At 39.7% G+C, this 24,452-nt stretch overlaps 1 protein-coding gene across 9 annotated transcripts in view; it reads left to right on the forward strand.

Annotated features, from left to right (window-relative positions):
- The window catches only part of POC1B (POC1 centriolar protein B), a 90,649-nt gene that overhangs the window by 44,444 nt on the left and 21,753 nt on the right, over positions 1–24,452 (forward strand). For all 9 annotated transcript variants that reach the window (XM_081127562.1, XM_081127555.1, XM_081127557.1 and 6 more), the window contains one exon: positions 6,278–6,358. In XM_081127562.1, the coding sequence (XP_080983688.1) occupies positions 6,278–6,358 (81 nt within the window). The remainder of the gene's footprint in view (positions 1–6,277; positions 6,359–24,452) is intronic.

The following is a 24,452-nucleotide window of genomic DNA, read 5'->3' on the forward strand; positions in this document are numbered from 1 at the left end:
GTATGTAAGTTTAAGTTTTTAAAACTTAAGTTTTTTGTACTGTTTCCTGTATTTTGCTTAATCTAGCCACATTTTGGGATTTCTATTCTAGTTTTTTCTTGGTAATGTTTATTTTCAGTTCTTTGCTATAATTTTGGTCCTTTCCAACTTTGACCTCCTTTCCAGTTTTTCTAAATAAAATCTTTACCATTATGCTTTACTACTCTTATTTTTTTGAAAGAAAGAATATAATTTGTTTGTGTTTCAGTTTCTACAATGATAGATGTATTTTTTGATCCCCGTGATTACATGTATTCACATAAAATATATGTAAAAAAATTTTAATTTGCGTTTCCTTTCCTTGTTTAACCCCAGCCGGTTTTACTAACTCTCTCTGTGTTTTAAGTTGTGAGCGTAACTGCTGTGGCGTTGCTGAGCTTAACCGTCCGTGTTCCTGCTGCCCTGTCACTCCGCCACCTTTCCACGGTGATGGGTGGCTGGCTGCAGGCCGAGCCCTGCTTTCCTTACTCCTGATTCAGTGACATTTCCATGACTCCACACTACCTTGGCGCTGGCAGTTCAAGCCATTCTCCCTGTGATTTACTGCCAGCCCCAGCCCATTTAAGAGTTCCCCACTTTCTTCAAAACATCAAGTTGTCTGAGTAGCTCTGCTCGGACTGCAGCCAGAAAGCAGTGAACTGGCTGGGTTGCTTTGTATGGCTAGGTCAGCATGACCCAGGCCAAGCAAAGTACAGTCTCAACAGTATTTTTCACATACACTCTTAAAAAACCTATTAAAAACGGACTTTTCTTCTTGGACTTAGAGTTCAGTTACAGAATGCTGAGTCTTGTCACTGAATTATATTTGTGGCCTTAAGAAAGTTGGCCTGAGTGCACTTAGTTTAAATTATCTCTAAGCAATCATGGTTGCTTAAATTAAGTACACAATGAACATTTGTAAATTACCTTTATATCCTGTAATATAAATTCCAGAGAAGTGATAGGATTCTGCATATGAACAACCAATTGTTTATTTTTTTAAATCTCTTATAATAAATTAAGTTTTCTAGACAGAAAACATTTAATATTAATAATAATTATTAAATATCACATTACTTTTTAAAAACTGTAACTGTCACCTGGAGTAGAATAATATGACTCAGACTAGATATTATGCTGTGTGTTCACTTAGATTAGGTAAATTTTACTTTGAAATACTAAATTTTGTGGATTGAATTATTTTTCAAATCTTTAGGCAAAATCACCTTACATGTTACTTAGAAAATGTTTGAAACTTAGCAAAAAACTTTTTTTGAGGTTGGAATTCATGATTAAAAGAACAGAAATGGCCCTGGCCGGCATGCTCAGTGGTTAGAGCGTCAGCCTGCGCACCAGAGGGCCTCGGGTTCGATTCTGGTCAGGGGCACCTACCTGGGTTGCAGGTCTGATCCCCACCCCCTGCTGGGCTGCGTGTGGGAGGCGACCGATCCATGTGCCTCTCTCCCATGGATGTTTCCCTTTCTCCTCTCCCTCCGCAGGTGGGGATTAAAAAAAATAAAGAACAAAAAATGCATTATGAGAGGATGTGGAATAAATGGCATCTATGATCTACTTAATTTCACTAACTTTCTTTGCAGTCACCATAAGTGTTTCATATCTGAGTTTGAAGCAACATAGCCTTTCTGTGACTTGCATTTTATTGTGTTTTCATTTGAATTGCATAATTTCAATCTTCTGAGTGAGATTGTTTGGGCTTTGGCAAAGGCCACCCATTTGCCAGCCTTCGATGCTCCACTCGTTTGAAGGTGGGGGATCCTGCAGTCTTAGGCCTTGGGTACCAGCTGACTAAACATATAAATTAGTAATTTCTACATGGGTGGAGAGGGAGATAGCAGTGAGCTTTCAGAATACATGAGAGAGGAAGGTCACATGGAAGAGCGTGAAGCATGAAGCCCTTACCCCAGCTGTGGAAAACAGACCCCTCGTGCGTCCTCTCTACTATCTCGCTGCACGTCCTTTGTAGTGCTCCTGGCCTAGGCACCACATCTTAATTAAAAACAGGAGAACAACTTCTTACTTTTTTTGGTGGGAAAGATGCCTGATTTCTAGATAATGTGCCTTAACCCCACCCACAATGTGCCTATGGCACATCACTGGGTCGTGCTGACTTTCTCTTCTTCGGACTGTCATGAGCTCATTGCCCAGCCCTGCCCCCAAACAAACGCAAACTTTCCATCTTGGAGGGGGAACTTACTGTGAGTGATTACACTTTGTCCTGAGCAGTCCCCTACTCTTGTGCATATTTTGATAGGAAGACAACAGAGTCACTCTAAGGGGTGGTGATAGATCTTGGTGACAGTTAGACCTCAAAATATTTATTCTGGGAGAACTGCAGAATATTGTAGGAAGGGGTTATGGTTAATTAAAGAGAATTTATTAATAAAAGAATTGCTGTAATGGCTTTTAATTTTATAATGGCTGTTTAAGATGATCTTACTCTATAAATTGCACTGGAAATTCTGTGTGACCTTTAGTAGGAAGGAAAACTTCTTTTAACTAAACCAAATATTTATATAGCAATCTGGCCATGATTCATTGTTGAAAACTGTAAGTGATCAATTTAAGTCTTCAAGTCTGAGATTGGGTTTTATCTCAATCTTCTATAAAGGTTGAAAACATTATAATTTATGATAAATAATGACAACTTCTTTACCAGTTTTGTATTTTTGTTCTAGATGTTGTATATGGCTATATTATTTTGGGCCTCAATAATTGTTCTTTAGAGATTACATGATACTAATAGTAGTAATAATAATATCTAACACATACATTATTTTAATTCCTTTATATAAATTAAGTCATTAAATCTTCCTAAAAACCCTGTGAAGTAGCACCATTTTTATTCCATGAGAAACTGAGGCACATGCAGTTAAATCATAAAACTAGTCAGTGGGAGCACTAGAATTTCAACCCAAGCATTTGGGTCCCATTCTGTACTTTAACCATTTTGATGTAATGCTTCAGTATAATCAGATTTAACATATTAAGTATGACCTATGTGCTGGACATTGTGGTGGCTTTAGGGTATGCAACTGGGAACAAAATGGGCAGGTTCCTTGCCCTTCAGAATTTGTTAGTAGCAGTGTTTGTGTTCATGGACTCCTAAGTATGCTGGATACAGAGAACCTCGGAGTGGGGTGGTTCCTGTGAGGTCAGATAGACTAACTCTCTCTCATGTGTGAATCCCTCAGTTATATGCCATGTTCAGTGATAGAGAATTCAGCCCCTCATAAGGCAGCCCACTTCATTTCAAGGCAACTAATTAGTAAAGGTTTCTTCCCTTTAATAAAAACAGAAAGCTAGAAGGCAGGAATACTGTTGGTATTCCTGGAGGTTAGCTAGCAAAGAACTTAACTGTGAGTGTCAAACACCCCCACCCCCATCCCCAGCATGTTTTCTTTATGGAGAAGACTGTAAACTTTTACTTAGTAAGAATTTTTCGCTCTATTTAATGTATGTGACATCAGCTTGTGCCACAATACAATAAAATACTGTTACATCAACAGTTTCCCAACTTGTAGAAGCTCAAGGATTTCTCAGTGAGGGATGCTGACCATTTATTTCCATGTGATTTAGATTTTTTAGAGCAGTTCCAATCTGATGGTAAAACCAGATTGTATTTTTCATAGGCACACAATTTCATATCTACACTAGGTGGCAGTAGATAGAAGAGAATAAATGTTTGTGAGCAGTCTGTTAGGACAGCTCGCCTAGGAGGGAAAGGAGCGTTGTCCTCAGGTTTCTTGTCTTTGCGGAAACTCTGGCCTCAGAGCTCCTAGGATGGGGCTGTGTGTTCCGCTCTGTGGAACAGCCAGGAGGGCACACCGGCGTTGACAGGCTGAGCACGCAGTGCCCCCCGCACCCTGCAAATTCTAATCTCTTCTTTACTGTAGCGAGGGGATTACTGGGCATGTACACCTCTGCCTCTAACGCAGTTGGCTAGATAATTATAGAAGCTTCTTAATATTTCCCAAACTACAGCTACACCCTTCAAACAGGATAAGTGCTTTTCAAATCATTCTGCTCCTCTAGCCTCTGGCTCAGCCCTTACCCCACAGTCAGGGCTGTTCCAGTAGTGTCCTCACTGTCGCCCCTTCTTCATTCTTGATACTCTGCACGTCTCTGTCCAATTAATTTTTCTAAGGCATGTTTTAGAAAGTTTTTCTGTGCCTTCCCAAATCCCTTCACCCTTCGCAGTTTGACCTTGCCGACCTCTCTCATCGCTACCCTGCGCAAAAGCCAGGTCAGCATCCACCTCTGCTTGGAAATGCCTTTTGCCTCATCGCTATGTCTCTGCTTTTTGTTTGTTTTTGAAACCTTTAAAAGGGCCGCCTTAAGCTCTGTTTCCTCCGTAGGAAGCCTTCGCACGCGGTGCTCAGTCAGTAGTTTCTTCCTTGTGGTTCTCCGCGCGCTTACTGTTGGTGTCATTCATTTCGGAGGAAGTTCTGCTGCCTCTCTGTCTGACCTTTGTTCACTTCTTTGTATTTATACTGTTTAATAAATATTTGGTGACGATGTGGTTTAATTTTATTTTCTCAGATTCGGAAATAACCTCCCTAAGAAGCAGTCACCGCTCTGGTTAATTATTCCTTTGCTTTTTTAAATTTACTATATATGTTTGAATCTATAATTAGGTATTATTTCATTTTTGATGGTTTTAAACTACACAAATGAAATATACTGAGTATATTTTTCTGTAGCCTGCTTTTTTATTTAACATTAAAATCCTGAGATTCCTATGTATGTATGCACTCTGAACTCAGACATTCATATGTTGTTGCCTGTAGTTGTATTTCATTCCTTTCACTGCTGCACGGGGTTCCAGTGAATTTATCACAGCAGTCATCCCCACGATTATGTATCTACCCTACTGTTGGTAAACATTGGGGATTTCTGGTCATGGGTTATTTTTTCTTTTTTGCCATTACAAACAATACTGGTATAACCGATGTTGGCGTCATTGAACTTTCTAGTTTTTGCAGTTTAATAGGTGCCAAGTGCTATTTTGCTTTAATCTTTTCTAATAATTGATGTTTCTGAAAATCTCTTCGTATGCTGGTTATCTGTACGATTTTCTTTCCTATAATTTTTTGGGGGGATTTCTGCCTTTTTCACATTGATTTGTAGGTTTTTCTTACGTATTTTAGATATTTGCCCTTTTTAGTGTTAGACATCACACTACCTCCTTCTGTGTCGTTATCTGATTGTTAACTTTGTGGTGTTCATTGTTAAACAGAAATCCTTACTTTTGATATAATCACATGCTTTTTTTTCTCTCTCTTTTTCCTTATGGTTTTGCTTTTGCAGCATTTGTTTAAGTAGTCCTTCTTGACTGTGGGCCACAGATATTCTTATACATTTACCTTATTAACTTTATAATTTTACATAACACTTAGGTTTCCAGTTTGCCTGGTCTCTACCTTTGTATGTAGTGTATTAGTAAGGGGTCCATGTAGTGAGCCAGTTTTCTCAACTATAAGTCATCTTTCCTCTATTGATTTGAGGCACCATCTTCCCTTTACATTTATTTTTCACATATACAGGGCTTTGCATCCGAGCTTCTTATTTGAGAGCCTTTTATTTTGTGTATTGTCATGAGTTTTGTGTGGTTTTTTTCATATAGGTCATACCCATCTTTATATGTTTATTATGATGTATTTAAATTTTTTATGGTATTGTACGTGATATCTTTTTAAAATTTACATTTCTAACTATCTTGAAGTTAGACATACAATTGATTTTGTATTTTGATTTTCAATTTAGTAAACTTGCTTTTAGTTTTAATAATGTAGCAGTAGATTCTTTGGGGATTTCGCCCTAGACAATTATATATAATGACAATTTTGTTTCTTCTGTTCTAATTCTTACATCTTAACACCTTTTATTTCCTTTTCTTGTGTTAATGAACTGGATAGGATTTTTTCTGCGTCTTTTGAGGTGGGTCATTTTGTTTTGTTTTTAAAGTCCCCTTATTAGGGGAATTATATTGATTTTCTAATGTAAAATTAACTGTTTGTTTCTGGAATAAATTCAGTTTGGTCATGATGATCTTTTGTTATACATTGATATATTTGATAGGCTAATATTTTGTTAAAAATTTTTGCATTTATGTTAATGAATATACCAATATATTTTAATTTTAGAATATATTAGGAAATGCCCTCTAAGTTTTACAAATGGCATCCAGTTTCTTGTGATATAAATTTCTAATATTAAATTTTGTTATGTGTGTATACAGATTAATCCAAAGCTTGAAGTAATCGACTTGCAGACCTCTACTCCCCCTATTGTGGACATCCTTTCTTTTGATTCTACCACAGTAAGTTTTCTTTGACTTTTAAATGCATTTAATTATTTGGCACAATCCATTTTTCTTTTTTTTCTCTTCTCCTCCCCCCTGTCCTCCCCTGCCTGCTCACCCCCCTGCACACACTTTCCTTCCCTCTGAGGTTCATCAGTCTGTTCCATGCTTCTGTCTCTGGATCTATTTTGTTCATCGGTTTATTTTGTTCATTAGATTCCACATATGAGTGAGATCATGTGATACCGTCTCTCTGATTGGCTTATTTCACTTAGCATAATACTCTTCAGGTCCCACCATGCTGTCTTATAGGGTAAGGGGTCCTTTTTTACAGCTGCATAGTATTCCATGGTGTAAGTGTCCAAGAAGAGGCTTGATATGATTTCGATCTTCCTGAACTTGTAGAGACTTATTTTGTGTCCTAGCATGTGCTCTATCTTTGAGAATGTTACATGTGCACTTGGGGAGATTGTATATTCTTCAGCTTTGGGGTGAAATGTTCTGTAAATGTCAATTAAATCCATCTGAGCTAGAGTGTCATTTAGTCACTGTTTCCTTGTTGATTTTTTATTTGGAAGATCTATCTAATGAAGACAGTGGGGTGTTAAAGCCCCCACTATGAGTGTATTGCTGTGGATCTCTCCCTTAAAGTCCTCCAGAATATATTTTTTTTCTTCACCCTGTGTCAATATTTTGTTCTGAGGTGGGTCTCTTGTAGACAGCATATATTTGGGTCATGTTTTCTTTTTTTTTTTTTAATATATCTTTATTGATTTCAGAGAGAGGAAAGGAAAGGGAGAGAGAGAGACAGAAACATCAATGATGAGAGTCATTGATCAGCTGCCTCCTGCACGCCCCCAACTGGGGATCGAGCCCGCAACCCGGGCATGTGCCCTGACCAGGAATCGAACCCCGATCGCCTGGATCCTAGGTCGATGCCCACGCCCAGCTGGGCTGGGTCATGTTTTCTTATCCAGTCAACTATCCTATGCCTTTTGATTGGAGCATTTAATCCATTTATATTTAAGGGTATTATTGATAAGTACTTATCTATTGCCATTTTATTTCTTTATTTCTATTTCAACTTCTTATTACAGCAGTCCCTTTAACATTTCCTGCAATGCTGGTTTGATGGTGATAAACTCCTTTAGCCTTTTTTTTTTTTTTTGTCTGGGAAGCTCTTTATTTTACCATCTATCTTGAATGATAGCCTTGCTGGATAGAGTAGTCTTGGCTTTAGATCCTTGTTTTGCATTACCTTGAATACTTCATGCCATTCCCTTCTGACCTGTTGAGTTTCTGATGAGAAATCAGCTGACAGACTTCTGGGAGCTCCTTTGTAGGTAACAGATTGCTTTTCTCTTGCTGCCTTTAAGATTCTTTGTCTTGAATTTTTGGCATTTGAATTATAATGTGTCTGGGCATGGGCCTCTTTGGGTTCTTCTTGCTTGGGACTCTCTGTGCCTCCTGAACTTGTGTGACATTTTCCTTCACCAGATGAGGGAAGTTTTCTGCCATTATTTCTTCAAACAGGTTCTCTAACCCTTACTTTCTACATCTTCTGGTACTCTCACAATGTAAATATTGTTATATTTCATGTTGTCCCACAACTCCCTTAAACTGTCCTCCTGTTTTTAATGTTTTTTTTCCTTTGTGGTTCTCTGAGTGATTTTTTTCTACCCTGTCTTCTAATTCACTGATCTGACCCTCAGCTTCCCCTAATCTGCTGTTTAGTCCTTCCATTTTTTTTTTTTTTTTACTGTGTCACTCTTAATTTCCTTCATAGTTTCCATATCTTTTCTCATGCTATTGAGCATCCTTATGATCAGTATTCTTAGCTCTATATCTGATACATTGCTTATCTCCATTTTATTTAGCTCTTCATTTGGAGAATTTTCTTGTTCTTTCATTTGGGGCTTGTTTTTTTGTCTCCTCACTTTAGCTGCCTGTTTGGATTTGTTTCTATGTATTAGGTAGATCTGCTAGGACTCCCTGTCTTTTGGATGGTCTCCGGTGCAAGCCAATGTCAGATGCTGTCTGTGACTGGCCTTGAGTTCCCTATTTGAGCTTTCTGCACTCCACAGCTTGTAGTTCTCTCTGCTGGAGCTGGGTGCATTTGGAAAGAACCAAGATGTGCCTCCCTTTTTCTTAAGCGTGTGGGAGAGAACATAAAAAGTGGGCTAAATAGCCTAACATTTTAGCATAGAAGAAAAAACCTTGTACAAAAAGTTATATTCACAATGTGTCTAAATAGCCACAAGGGGGAGCAGCACAATTTCCTGAAAGGCCTTCACTTTGAGGCTCCAACTCAGTCTAATTCATACTCGCTGTTTCATCTCCTGTTAAGGTGCCATCCAGATGACATTTCATTTGCTGTCACAGAATAGATTATCTTCTCTGTTAATTGCCTTTCAGAGGTGTTAATCTTACTTGTAGTCTTCTCCTTAAAAGCAGTCATCCCCCTTTGTTAATCCCTCCTGGTGGATTATGCAGACATTCAGAAGTATTTCTAACACTTGCAATTTTGTTTGTAAAAATTCCATACAGATAATTTATTTACTCAAAAATGGAGTTTCAGCCTTTCAATTTGAGTCTGTTAATCTTTGCAAGGCCAATCATTGCTGTCGTCAATTCTGCTAGTCAGTGCAACTAATCATAAGAAGAGATTAAAGGAATGGCATGGTCTCTGGCGACACTCCTGTGATGGTGTCACTACTGAAAGGCATGCTGCTAAAATTCACAAATTCTGGTGAATTGGGTTTGGTCCCTGTAGCGAGAGGAGCAAACACTAAGTGGTTTTGAGATGTGCTGCCTTCTTATGAGATAGACAATATACTAAAATTGGGTGTTCCCAACCTGGCAGATATCACACATCATCAAAAATCTTTGGTCCACACTTTGAGACTCACTCTCCCTGCCAGTACCTGAAGCTTTGCAGAGCTTCATGACCTGAGGAGTCCAGACGTTCTCGGCAGAGTGCATGCTATGGAGGTGGGCATAACTGCCACCTGGAAATTGATAGCAGGGTGTCCGTCCTTGGATGGTAATCCACAGATGCCAAAATCAGCAAGTCTATGTTTTAGGACCCTGACTCGGAATAGTGTATATGGGACTTGTAGAGGACAATTCTGTGTAATCAGCACATGACAAGTCTGCAGCTGTGATACAAAACAGACTAATAAGACTGAAGAGTGTAACTATTATCTACGTAAGGATAATATTAAGGTTAAATTATTTGAAATTGCCATTTTTTAGGCAAAATGGTCTAAATAAGTGATTTTGCATGGCTCAAACTAATACGTAAGCATTGAAAGGAAGAAGACTCCACTGTTACTTTGAGTTGTGTGCTTGATGCTACATAAAAATAAAACAAACAAATAAGAAAACTCAGAGAAAAAACTTGTTGCTATATTAGGTTTATAAGTTCCCATCTAGGCAGATTCTTTTATAATCTGGAAGATTACTGCTTACCTCCAGGCAAGGTATAGAGACTCCTGATTTTATATATTTCACTAGGGCATTTTCTGAAGGAATAGATGCTTATAAAGCCTTTAGATTTTTATAAAGAATATCTCTAAAATACTTTTCTTTAAAATTTTTCCCCTTTTATTTTTTACTTTTTAAAGGTGTTTTTTTTTTCATTCCCATCCCTCCCACCTCCTCCCCTTTGGCAGCCATCAGCTCATTCTCTATTTCTGTGGATCTGTTTCTGTTTAATTTAGTTTATTCATTTGTTTTGTTTCTCTTAGATTCCACATACAAGTGATACCATGTAGAGAGTATTTGTCTTTCTCTGTCTGATTTATTTTACTTAGCATAATACCCTCTAGGCTTATCCATGTTGTTGCAAATGGCAGGATTTCGTTTCTTTTTCATTGCTGAGTAATATTCCTCTGTGTGTGTGTGCGCGCGCGTGTACTGCATTTTATGTATCCATTCGCCTACTGATGGACATCTAGGATGTTTCCATATCTTAGCGTTACTAGTAATGTTGCAGTGAACATAGGGGTGCATGTATCTTTTTGAATTAGCGTTTTCTGCTCTGGCATGAAGCACAATTGCATTAAATATCTGTGGTGTGAATTTTGCCTGTGATTATAATTTAAAAACCCTGAGAACTATTGGAATTCATAAACAGCAGTGTTTAAAGGTGGGCTTGGTTTTTGTTATCATGGTTACTGTTTATTTTGGGATTTGTTTGTTTGAATTTTGTAAACTGGAAGAAAGTTTCCTTAGAAATTCATTTCATCAAGATGGGGCATAAAAAGATTACTCTTTAAACCTTAATTCGTCAAATTTTTTGGATAAAAGCAGGTGTGTTATGGTGTAAGAAATTGTTGGCTTCTATTCCTGCTTTGGCTTTAGTTAATATGATGTGCAGGATGGTTTGTACATCTAAGTGTACTGATATCTCACATATACTCTGATTCCTTCTTACTCACAGAAGAAATTATGGCATACAGTGTAACAGTCAGTACCGTGTAACAGTCAGTACCGTGTAACAGTTAGTACCGTGTAACAGTTAGTACAGTGTAACAGTTAGTACGGTGTAACAGTTAGTACAGTGTAACAGTATCTTTGTGTCTCAAATGCCAGGCAGGAAATTTGACACAGTATTTGGAGATCAAAATAAGCTGTTACCAATCTGCATTTTTAAAGCTTTGTTGTAAAATAGTGTTTCTGTAAAGGCATATACTGACTGTCATATAGGCATAGTTTAATAATATGGATCTCAAATTTTTGAATCTTTATTGTGATTATGTTGTTGCCTATTATATATTGATTTCCTAAAGATTATTTAGTTGAAGAATCCATTGAATCTAACTTTAATGTTTTCATTTATTCAGTTACAATGAGAATAGTTTTGTCATCAAAATTGTATGAGGGCCTTTAACATTCTCATTGACGAGCTATGGCTAGCTGCATAAGATGTTTCAGTACCGTCCCCCACCCCACCCAGAAGGCAAGCAGCAAGATAGGAATTTCTCTTCTGTATCCTAATATACAGTGTTTTTTAAAAAAATACTGACTGTGAACAAAATTTATTTATAATATTTTGGGATTATTAAAATGTTTTTATATGTAGATAAGCAATATTCCTAAGTTTTAAACTATTAACTTTGCTATTTGTCCTATAAATGAACACAATGAAATTGATAATCTTGCCAGTGTTGCTCTGATTATCAACACTGAACTCTCCTTGGGGAACTGAAACTGTTCTCACTGTCATTCCGGCAGCTGCGCAGGGAATATGCATGTGACGTGCACACCTTTCCTTAGACTTAGGGACAGTATTTCAGGTCAAATGAATTCTTTACAATAAACAGAGAATTTGCTACTACGTCATAGAAAAATTTCAATGTCTACAGTTTCTTGCTGCTCATCAGTCAGAATACTTAAGCCACACTGCTTGAAGGCATTCCATGAGACGGGGAGGGGACGTCAGGCCGGCTACTCACCTCAAGAGACGCACACCTTTGCCAGGCAGAAATCGCAGTATAAGAAGTAAGCGGCAGTTTCAGTATACTGGATTGCCACATGTACATGGTTGTCGAGTGAAGGGTTGTTACTGGGGGTACTCAGAAAAGATCATTAATGGGCTAGAGGAAACTAGAGGACTTCTCTAGAAGAAAACCTTTGGCCAGTTCTGGACTGGACCAGAGATGGGTAGACTTTTGATTAGGACGTTCCAAGTGGGGACAGCAAGGTAGAAGTAGATGCCTCAAAAGTAATTGAAAAAGCAATACATACCAGGGTAATAAAAGCACATCAGTCTAGTTTGGGGACTTTAAGGCTCTTAACTCAGTGGATAGCAGACGTGGTAGAACGCAGGGGGCACAGCCTCTCACACACATTTTTGGCTCTCAGTCAGTATTTCTTGAGTAACTATTCTATGCCACTTACTGTTCTTGACTTTAGAAAAGGTAAACAAAGCAAAAGCACCTGCCTAGGAGAAGCCTCCTCTAGTGGGGGAGGCAAGCAATTCACAAATTTAAAAAACAGACTACATGGTGTAGTAGGCCAAAAAATGCGAAGGTAAAGAAAGCCCTGCAGGCAGGCAGGAGGAGGGTGTTTTAGATAGGGTGGCCAGGACAGGAATCACAGTCGTGGTGACATTTGAGTACAGAACTAAAGGAATGAAGGGAACGAGTCATGTGAAGATCCGGAAAGAGCAGGCAAGGAGCAGTGCTAGCTGGCCAGATGGAGAGTGAGATAGGAGTCACTGAGGGTCACCTTCAGGAGGGACGTGATCTGACATGTTTTAACAGCTTCACTTCAGCTGCTGTGTTGAGAATTAGATGGGGGAGGGGGGCGGGGAGGCGACAAAGTAGAAAGCTCCTGAAATGATCAGACAGGGGGCAGTGGCTGCCTGACCCGGGGTGCTAGCAGGGGAGGTGATTCTAAGCGATGGATTCTGGGTGTATTTTGAAGGCAGAGCCAAGAGGATTTCCTGACAGATTGGATGTCAGCTGTGGGATTCCCTGTGTCCTTTCCCCGGGGACAGTTAGGTGCAGCCCTGAGTAATCTCAGGAAGGCCCAGATAATCTCCTGGCTTGGCATTGTTTTGCCAGTGGGGTTGCTGAGAGGAAAAGAACTGTGGTGTTCCCATCTTCTTTTCTAGGATCAGGAAAGGGATCAGCTGAATCCACACAAGAGGTGCTCTGCTGTTTCTGTGACTTTGGGAAGTGAAGTAGCAAACACACTCCTTCCTAGATGTCATTTAGATTTGCAGTTTTCAGCAAAGTGTATTGGTTTCCCTTTTGGAAAGTTTTTTTTTATGAGCCTATTTTTTGGAAGAAAAAGGTTATACACTTTCATGGAGGTTGTCATATAGAATATGCTTTCTGAAAAATATTAACATATTGACAAAATACACGGACACATAAAGAGTAAACTTGCAGATAAAGAGGGACTATCTCCACGGATGTTGTGGCAACCGTTTGTCCTGGTTGCTAAACAACATTGCATAACTAGTTCAGTTATTCCAGTTCCCAACTGCTTATGTAAGCAAAGATTTGGAAAGACTTACTTGAAAGAACACAGTGTATGCAAACCTAAATGTTCTAAAACTAAAATTTATAACTTTGAAAGTGTAAGATGGCAATACGCAATTTATTGTCCCCAGATTGCCATTTTCTTTTCCAGGGAAATCAGTAAAAGTCATGTTGCACAAACCTTCTGCTTTCACTGCTATTCCGTGTGCTGACGTTCCTGGGTTTGCGTAGAAACAGCCTCTAAACTGGGGGGTGGGTGAGGTTCTTTTTTAAATTGCTAAACTTTGTAAGGGTTTATAAGGTGGCATTTAATTTGTGAGTTTAGTGCACGTGATTCCTGTGGCATGTTTGTTTGTAACTTTGTTGCTGCTTACTGAGCTTTAGGAAGCATTTTTGTGGTATCCTCAGGCATTGATTCAGTGGCCCTGCAGTAGCTGCCTCCTGCTCCTGCTCTAAGCATTTGGAACGAGATAAACATAGGCATTTGTGGAATCCATCCCTGGACTCACTAGCTGCTGCCTTCCACAATTTACCCTCCTTTTATTAAAAGACTTTTAGTTGTAATTTCAAACCATACTGAGTACGTGAAGTGAGCAGATACAGTAATTTTTTTTATCTAGCTATTCAAAAAGTCTACTTCTAAAATGCTTAGTAGGAGTAAAAGAGGAATTCTTTTCAGAGTGGAGAAATCATTTAAAAACTGGCAAGAAAAAAAAAAAAATCTGAGATATTTAGGTTAAATTATGGAGCCCAGAGCATGAAAGAAAGACAGAGCGTTTAGGTGGTTTGCCTGTTAATAGCAGGGGCCAGCTGACAAAAGACTGCTCACATTCCTGAGTTTATGTCGGAATTTTGAATTAACTTCCAGGTGGTTATTTGCACAGTTATCTAAAAGAGAATAGCCAGGCGCCACCAAACCCAGAAGCCTGAGCTTCCTACACAGAACTTCCCAGCCCGTTGCCTACAGCCAGCCCGAAGAGGCTGGTTCTTCCTTAGGACGCTGCACCTATCCCCAGCGAGCCCCACCTCACCTTATCGCCTTATCTGTAGCCCATGGAAATTCTTTCAAAACAGCCTACATCTTCCTTCCCCAAAACATAATGTATGAAAGGGCTCCTCAGCTCCAGGATAGTGGACGTGCTGCCTTTTCCACCCAGTGCTGCTGCTGGTGGCGGCTTAGACTTCACGCCCCAGGACCTGATCCTTTCTGGCTCAGCAAATCCTTCCAAAAGGCTTTCAGCCTTGGAAGTTAAGTTTTTGTGTTTAACATAGCCTTGCCCTTTGAAATTTTAAGAAATGAGGTAATTAAATTGTCAAAGGCATTTTAAAAATAAGACATACATTGATAATTAGCAGAAGTAAAAGATGAAAAATCCAACATTTCCACAAATTTCTTACCATTTCCAACTGAGCTGTATCCTTGCCTTTGAAGTACATCAGGCCCCATATGTTATAAAAAGTACCAGCAGTTGTGAATGTGATAGCTGACCTTTAACAAAGTGTCTTAGGATTGTAAGTTTTAAAAAAAAAAAAACAAACCTAAAACTTTTTAGTTTGTTAAAGGAACATGGTTTTTGTTTGTTTCTTTTGTTTTTTAGAAGATAGAGATCTGGAAATCTATAAAATGTACTTAGATAGTACCATTGTAATAAGAGATTAATAGTGTGGGTCAGAGGCTTTCTTATTTTCTCCAAATAAAATACACGTTTTAATAAAAATCATAATAATCATTAAGTTCCTTGTTTGATGTAGCCACACTGAAAATTTTACTAATTTGTGCTTCATTCCCTTAAGTTTCAAGGTCACAGGGAAAGAAAGCTTACATTAATGAGTGTTTTCGTCTACTAAAATTTTTTTTTACTAATTAAAGTTTTTAAAAAACCCTAGTGAAATAATACTTTATGCAGTAAAACTGTTACTGTAGTTAGATATTAATTGGAAGAGAGCAAGAGAAGCCAATATTGTTGAGCAAGGTCAGCTGGGGAGCAGAGGCGTCTTTGCTTCACCGGGAAGTTATAGCTTCACACGCTGCTCATTCCCCATAGATCACTGCGGGGGGAGGGGGGGTGTAGGAAAAAAGGGGGGTAAGCACATGTGCAGTAGAAGTCAAAATGGCCCAAGGGGAGGTACTTGACCCTAGAGGACTGTCAGCCTAGCCTGGGGAATAGATCCTTGGCTGCGGGGTAGACCCAGTGCAACCCCGGGAAAGCTTGGGAAGATGTTTGGTTATTTTGAAAAAGCTCCTGGTTATTATCCTAGGAGATAAAGACCCCCCCCCCATGACCCCCCTGGCTTCATTCCTTCGCATTCCCTCTAGCCCAGGAACATGCGACCCTGCGGGTCTAGCACCTGCCCAGGCGCGCAGGCCACATGGGCTCCAAAGGGGCTGAGCTTTAATATGAAGCAGGGACGCTGGACACCGGCCTTTGTCTTGATCTTGCTGAAGACACAGTTGCACTCTTTTCATGGAGGATGGATGGAAATAGGACATCGAAAACCCAGGAGGGGAACTCCTTTGATTTTGCATCACAAATTAACCTTGCCACACCACCGTCTCCTGCGCGTGGGTCCATGAAAGGCTTTTCTCAGGCTCTCTCGGAAGAGCCTGTTTCCCACCAACAAGAGTGGTCCTTATACTTGTTGAGGAAAGTGATTTGTGGGGGCGCAAAAAATAATTTTCCTCGCACCTTCTAAGTTCTTCCACCTGGGCTAATGATCAGATTAACAGGAGAAAATGTCCAGAATTTATTACAGGTGTACATGCAGGGGTACCGTGGGACGCTGAGACCCAGGGACGAATTGGGCAGTTGCGGTTTACATGCCGGGCTGGGAAAAGGAGAGGGAGGCAGGGGTCTGGGATTCTAAAGAGAAAGCAGGTTATTCATAGGTAGGAGAGAAAGAACAAACATGTGGTAAACAAATTCTTGCTGGGCCACCCAGAGACAATGGGACAAACAGGCTTTGCTGGATTTCTCCCGGTCGGCCACATTGGGTTTATATTATGATGCTAAGGGGTGATGCTCTCTTCCCATAAGCAGGTTTTCTATCTGAATTCCCTCAGGCAGGTAAGGGGGAGAGGTCAAAGGTTCTGAGTCTTTTTGTTTCTTAATAATCAGCTTAAAATCAATATCCCAAAAGGCATATTTTGGGGCTGCAAAACTTTTGTCACCCTCCACTCAAACTTTTCTATGTGAAACGTGTGTGTGTGTGTGTGTGTGTGTGACAGACATAAAGAGAGAGAGACTCTACAAAAGGATTTTATAAAACATGCTATTTGGGAGAACAGAATAAATACTTCTTAGAATTTCCTTTGGAAAACTAGCACATTTCTGGAAACCCGAGGTGTTGAAGTTCCAGGTATGATTTCTGCCTTCCAACTTCCTGAGATCCTGTATTTCTCAACCGTGCCCCCCAACTGCTGCAGTGATATCGACTCACTGTCCCCGGGCTGGGAATCCAAGCCGCGTCCCCCGTTCCCACAGCTGAGGCTGAGGCATGCCGAAAATGCCAGACAGCTCGCAGCCCACACATCCAGCAACAGCTGGCTCCTTCCTCTTCCTGGGGAAGGACGACATCCTCTGCGACGATAAGAAATGCACCCTGAGGAATGCGGGGACTGCAGCGGGCGTCCGCACAGGAAGGACGGTGGTGCTCTGAAAGTGCCCCTCCTGGCCTGTCGGCCCAGCGAGCTTCCTGCTGACCTGCAGGACGCGTAACTGCGGAGCTAAACGCCATTTGTGGTTATTTCTGTTGGTGTTTTGTGGAAAAGAGTGGGACTTGGCTTTCAGCTGTTCTGTGCATCTGTACCCATCTGGCTTGGGGTTCTCTGGCTCTGCTCACACCGTGAAGCACACTTGCCTATATTTTCTTTATTTAGCCCCTCCACAGCTAAGGATTTGGTGGAAGTTAGTCTGCAAGTCTGCTAAAGTGCATTTTTCAGTCAGTTTTTAGTGCCTTATGAAGTTAGGTTATGTAAAATACATTAGAGCTTTTAGAAAGATTAAAACCCTCGTAACCTGAGTGAACTGGCTGTTAAGGCCCAGTGCTGGTCCTTGCCTTTCTGTAGTTTTCAATTTCTTTGCCTTTACTTTCTAAGATAGTCAGGCATCAGTAGAAGATACCACGCTGTGCGCAATCATACATGCTCGAGAATGCATAAAGCTCTGTTGCTTTAAATCCACCAACCCCTGTCATTTAAAAATTCAAACTGACTTTAATTGACTTTTACAATTAAAAAACAGTCTGGTATAATTTGACCTATTTTTCCCCCCTAATTTCTACAGTGTTTTCTTTCTCCTTGGCTTGAGATAGTGATGGCCACTACAAAGCCCACTTTTTATATCGTATGTTCTTTTTAAATTGTTTTTCAGATTCTACAGAACCTTGGTAGGTTTCAGTGTTTATGGGGACAAAATTCTTTTTGTTTCACCACAGCACATAAGAGTTACTTGTTTGTTTTAGTTGGAGGGAAGATGGAGAAGGAATGCCAGACATCTCCTGTTCCTTTTCAGAATGTCTTCTTAATGAACATTCCTCTTCCCTCCCAGGGACAAACCATCTCAACCCACTGAGGAGCCCCTAAGTGTCTGGTTTCTAATAATCCTAACTCTTTGTTCCCCGGACCTAGAGAGGCAGTTGCTTCATGCTTTTACGATTCTTACCCCGGCTCCCTTTTAGCCTTTACAAACCTCCAAACCTGTTTAACTGGTTCCCTACATTAAATTTTCTCTGTTAAAATAACTGTTGTGGTTTCCGTTTTCTGGCTGGATCCTGGATGATCATCCTAAAGATCCTACATTATCCTAAAGAAATAATAAGTTACATGGACAGAACCTTTTTCTCAAGGATGTTTATTCTAGCATTATTTATAATAACAAAAAAAATGGACACAAATCAAATGACCTTAAAGACAGTATTGTTATTGGTGGGGTGTCCCCTTTGTCCCCACCTGTTGCTGGTGGAAGCGGAGCTCTTGGGGTGCCGTGGGAATAAGAATTCCCTGAGGTGCCCACAGGAGGATGAGGATTGTGGAAAGCTTTATTGATGAGGTAACATTAAGGGAGTTCCTTTCCAAGGTCCCATCTCCCTCCTTCCTGCCATGGATAAGTCCCATTTTGTCTTCAGCAGGGCTAGGATCAAAGCCATTGCCCAGAGTTTCCGCTCCATATTTGCACAGTCCAGGCCAGCAGCTGGCTAGGTTAGCTCATGTTCGTAATTGCAGCCCATTGCGTGTGGATGACCACGTGGCTTCTAGGGCCACATCACTGTGGAGGTGCATAGTGAGTGCGGGTCAGAGAGCCAGCGAAAAACAGGAGCACAAGCGAACGAGAGAGAGAATTCCTTTGTCTCTGGGAATTTTAACTAGCAGCTTATCCAGTGAATCCTTCAGGATTTTATGTGCTTGCCATGGCTCCACCCTCTATAGCCAGTTACCTTTTTCCAGGTTAGACTGACAGGCAAGCACCTTTCCTACATCACCCCGACTTCACTGCTCATGTCTCCATCTTCCCCTTTGTTGGACCCCTTCCCCCAGTGATTTGCTGGGAATGGATCGGTGGTTCCCCGGGGAGCATGAATTTGTAGCTTCCTGGTGAAGCTACCTAGACAACCATGCTTATAATATCTGGCCTCTCCTTTGCTCCTTTCCTATTATTAATATTAGCTAGCTAGTTACAATAGTAACAGTATCCGTTAAATAAAAGTGTAGTATATGAATAAATGGAATATTATGTAGCGTTCCATGTTGAACAACGATTAAATGCAGTGTGTGAGATTATGGATTTGATCCTGGGTCAGTGGAAAAATTGGTAAGGAGAAAGCCATTGTTAACATGTTGAAGCATAGTCTCCTCGGCCGAGGTTGGGGGTATTAGAACCTATGCTCTAAGAGAAGAGGCCCTGTCCTCCGTCCACTGGAGCTCAGAGGACAGACCTCCTGGAGCTGGACCTTACCCGCTGAGGGGCATCAGCCAGCCGGTTCTAGTATATCTGAGGAGGGTAAAAGCTGTCACTGGGAAGCAGCTGACAGGAGCAGCAAGCAAACTTGGAGCAAGTCTATTCTGCACCTCTGGTCTCTGGTCTGCCTCTCTGTGCCTTCTGTTGACAGAGCCTAATGGAACCAACTGGCAAGAGGTCACTGTAGATTGGAGAGTCCTGGTCTCATTATCACAAAACAGACTTTTGAAGGGTGGATATGGAATCAAGAGATATATTCCATAAGAGGAATTATTGAATTAAAGGACAGGAACTTTTTTAAAAAAAAGCTTTATAAAGCAAATTCTCTCCAGAATATATAAGTATGCCTATTTTCTACATTACAACATATATACTAAGTGTTATATTTATTTAGTTACTAACTTTTAAATTTTAAAATAGCCTTTAAAATGTAATAATCAAGAAATAGTAAGTTAATTTATCTTTTTAGTGACTTCTGAGCTTTAAACATTTTTTGACAAATAAAAATTGGATTTAAAGTATACAAAGTAATGTATGTATATATACCACAGTCCAACTAATTAACATATTTATTACCTATGATTATAGTGACTTGTGAGCTTCGACTTTTTCTCATGATTACTGTTCATTTTTGTTTTTGAAAATTGCCTATTTATATTCTCTGCTTATTTTTCTATTTTATTTTAAAATTGAATTTTTAATTGTCATTATAATTTAGAAGGTTGACACCCTTTGCCATATACTGCAAATATATTTTTCTTGTCATGCCCCCTTGAATTTTCTTTCTGTTTGTTGATCAATTTAGTTGCATTCATTTCTTGAAAAGTATAATTATTTTAATTTTATGACTTCATTGGAGTCAATGCAAAGAAAGTCCCTCCCTACTCCTCAAATATATCTCCAGCTACTCTTCCTAAGGTTTTATTTTTGACAATTAAATCTTAAACTTTAGATGAATTAATTTTAGTTATAAAGTACAAATATATGGTTAACAAAGTGTCTTCAGTTTGTGGTTTTTTTCTTTACTTATGTGATTTACCTTTGAAAAACATTAGGTTCTTATGTTCTTGTATGTGTTTGGGGACTTCCTCTTCTGTTCTGTTGATCTGTTTGTTCTTGATCCATTACCATACCTTGTTAACTATTGTAGCTTTAAAATATTTTTTTAAAATATAGTACATAATTTTTCCTTCAAAAGTATATTTATATTGGATATTTCAGCCTATTACTTATCCACATGAACTTTAGAATTATTTTTTTACTTTTATAAAAATGTCCCATTGGAATATTGATTGACATTGCATTAGATTTATAAAATAATTCGAGAATTACCAACTTTACCATCTTGTGTTTGCTTTTAGAGTTTCACTGATCAAATTTAGGAGCATTCTTGTTACATGCCTTTGTTTCCCATAAAATAGCCACCATTTTTTTCTTGCTACTAAGCATTTTACCTCCTTAACAAGGATGCACACAGATTCTCTCCACAAGTTAGCCTTAAAGAGGTGTGAGGTAACTTGCCCAGCATCACAGCATCTCGGAAGTGACAGAGGCAAGCTAAGGCCCAGATTGGACTAAGTTCAGAGCCCAAACTGTGAGTCCCTGCACCCTACTGCTCCCCCAAATGTCTAAGATACCCAGATCACATGCCTTGTGAATATTTCTTCACTGTAATATAGTATAGTAACCAAAAAGGCGTGATCAGTTTCTCTGCTTAAAACAAAAAAAAGGAGAGAGAAATATTGAGGACCTCCAGTTCCAGTATGGGAAATAGCCCTACAGTCATGGCTTGAAATCGGTTACAGAGGCTACTTTGGTATTTTATACATTGCCTATTCCCACTGGCCAAGTACTCAAATCTTTGGCATGTACCAGACTTTTGCAAGAACAAATTCTTTTTCTTTTAATTCCTTTTTTTAAATTGAATTTATTGAGGTGACATTGGTTAATAAAATTATATAGGTTTCAGGTGTACAATTCTACAATACACCATCTATGGTTATATTGTGTGTTCACCACCCCAAGTCACTTATTATTATGATCCTCAAAGAGTTGTGTTTAAGAAACACTTGCCTCTTACTGATTATGCAGAAGGTGCGCCATATGGTGTGCTCATCATAGGTTGTTCAAGCCTGATTGTGAGGCTGTGGCTTCCTGGTATGAATAGTTGCGTGATCTCTCCTGTCTGTCAGTCTGTTTCATAGTGATACAATGGCTTTACCACCTTGGCAGGGCTTTGTTACTTTTCTTTTACTGCTTCCCCCTGACCCCCAACCTCACCCTCTCTCTAATTTTCATTTTTTGTTTGTTTGTTGTTGTTTCTTTTTTAATCCTGACCCAAGGATAAGTTTCCATTGATTGGAGAGAGAGAGGGATGGGGGAGGGGGGGAGAGAGAGACGTGTCGATACGAGAAACATCGATCGGTTGCATCCCGTATGCGCCCCGGCTGGGGATTAAGCCTGAAACCTAAGTATGTGCCCCGACTGGGAATCAAACCCCCAGCCTTTTGGTGTACGGGGTGATGCTCCAGCCAGCTGAGCCCCGGCCAGGCCGTTTGTTGTTTTTAAGGAAGGATATTCTTTATGGCAAGAATTGCCTGTGCTTAACTTTTCTTTGGTGTTATTTTTTTTTCCTTTGTTGTTCTTATGCTGTTAGTTCTGGTGTGTGCAGGCATTATTTCCTTTGTGAACAGATGATAACATCAGTTTCCATCAGATTTGGTTACAGTGTAATTTTTATAAGGTGAGTTCTATTTTCCATTGGCTTTTATTTTTAAACAGAGCTATGGGGTTTTTCTGTGTTGTTGTTGTTTTGGTAAATACCCTCAACTTATTGTGTTGGAAATCTTGTGGGCAAGGTTTAGAAACATATCCAAATCCATAATATTTAGTTTTTTTGGTGTGTGTTTTTCTGGTGATTTGAAGCAATTTTATGGCTATGCACCTATTTACAAAATACTGACCGTCTCCTCCAACCTTTCTTTCTCTCTTGATATTATTCCGCAAGCCACACGTACCCACAGTCCCGGGGGATCCAGGCCTTCCATGTGCATGACCCCTCAGACTCCATTCCCATCTCTTCTTTGAGCGCAGTTATGTCGCAGAGCTATGTTACAGTGTCACACCTTGTCCCCATCGGTGGATCTCTCACAGAATTTTCATAGTTCTCTTGGACAGTTCTGTCTGAAGCTTCATGTTTAATAAAATGAATCTGTGCCCTCATTCTCTAAGTTGACATTATATAAAATAAGTTCATTTCAAATGACATCTAGCATCAGGCAAAGTACCATGCTGAGTAAATGTTATTCTAGATTCAGAAATATGCATGTTGGGGATAATAATAATTTAATGAAATTTCAGGATACAAGTAATTTAAATGATTACATATTTTAAATAGAACTGGAAATATATGATTAAGATAAAGTGAAGACTATTGCGTGCTTTGGAAAATCAGTCAAAAAGTTCAATTTAACTAAGAAATGTTCTCTCCCAGGTTTGTACTTTTAGAAGATTCTGTGTACATTTTGTACAATTTAAGTGCATAATAAAATTACTGAAAAAATCCATGACATTTAAAAAGTTATGTTGTCCTTCTTTAAAGAAATCATTTATATAACGTAAGTGTTCTATGAATTGTAAATGCCATAAAACTCTGGCTGTTTTACATTTTGGGACTAAAGTATCAGGGTCCATACCCTCTTCCTCCCACCTCTGGGGAAAAACAATCTCTTTCTTATACACCATTAAATGACATAAAAATTTTAAAATTTTCAAGCAAATAAGATTATGTGTAAAAAAAAAAAAAGTCACCATTTTTTGAGTATACAGATAGGTTTAGCAAACACAATTGAGAAAAAAATTTTAAACTTCAAAATAAATTCCCTGTCCCCTTAAGTGTATTTAAAACTTTGTTTAGAGAGCACAGTTTTCTCCAAGATATTATATTATTAGCATTTTAATCAAGCGTTAAGATCTTTTTACTTCTGCTAGTATGTGTCATAACCATTTTCATGTATTTATTAGTCAAGGAGAGTGGCATTCATGGAGTTTATGTCTGTTTAGTTTTAGTTTTTGCTTTGGCACTCTTTCTAGGCGGTCCTCTTGGCAACAGGGGTGCCGCGCCTGCCCGCCGCATGTTCTTTGCAATTAGTATCTTTCATTCTATTCCCCATCACAACTTATTTCTTGCAAATGTTCTAGCTGTTGTATCCAGCCCTTAACTTATATATTTTTTTCCTACAATATTTTAGTCAAAGTTCTTTTCCTAAACACAAGGTATATATTTTACGAGAATTTTGGCAATGAATTTTGAATAGAAAAGTATCAGAATATACTAAAAGTCTGCCTTTTCCTCCCGCCTCTCCTCCTCCTGGTGCCATCTCTCACACCAGGGTGGGGGATTTGGATATGGCCCCAATAACTAGCATTTGCTTCCCCCGCTGCTTCTTGTGTACCTGGCACAAGAGGATCTAGAGTACTGGGGCCGTCCCTGGAGACTGGGCCAGCCAGCCTGCTAGCGTAGAAAGGCCAGCACATATGGAATCAGTTTTTCTCTGACCGTAGCTCTACAGCCTCCAAATGAGTGAATCTTGGCAGGAATGGAAGATCCCTCAAGTGCTATCCACGGATGAGCCCGGCTTCCGCACGAGCCGAGCTCAGGGAGTGAACCCTGTGCTGCCATCATGAGAGGCAGTGACTGGGCTTGAGCCAGGGGCTGCTCCACAGACACTGTTCATTCATTTCTCAGAAATGAACATGTCGGGCACTAGGTGGAAGCAGGGGCCTGGGGGCGGTGCAGGATGCTTTGGGTAGTAATGGTAAGCAGAAGCCATTGTGGAGATTTAAATGGGACAGTAAGAGTGAATTTGGGGCGTTTGACTAAACCAGGAGTGTGGGGGAGGTTTTCAGAGACAGTTTCCCTGAAACAGACATATGAGCTGAGTTCTAAAACCTTGCCTTTCAAAATGTGGTCCGTGGATGATTTGTCTGGGCATCGCCTGAGAGCTTGTTAGAGACACGGATTCTCAGGTGCCAGCGCAGACCTGCTGGATCAGACCCTGCGTTTAATAAGGTCACCAGGCGTTTCATGTGTACTCTGAAGCTTGGGAAGCATTGATCTAAAGTTTCAGTAGGCGTGAGGTGAGAGGGCGGAGGAGTCCTGCG

This window comes from Miniopterus schreibersii (genome assembly GCF_964146895.1).
Source record: "Miniopterus schreibersii genome assembly, chromosome: 2".
NCBI lineage: Eukaryota > Metazoa > Chordata > Mammalia > Chiroptera > Miniopteridae > Miniopterus > Miniopterus schreibersii.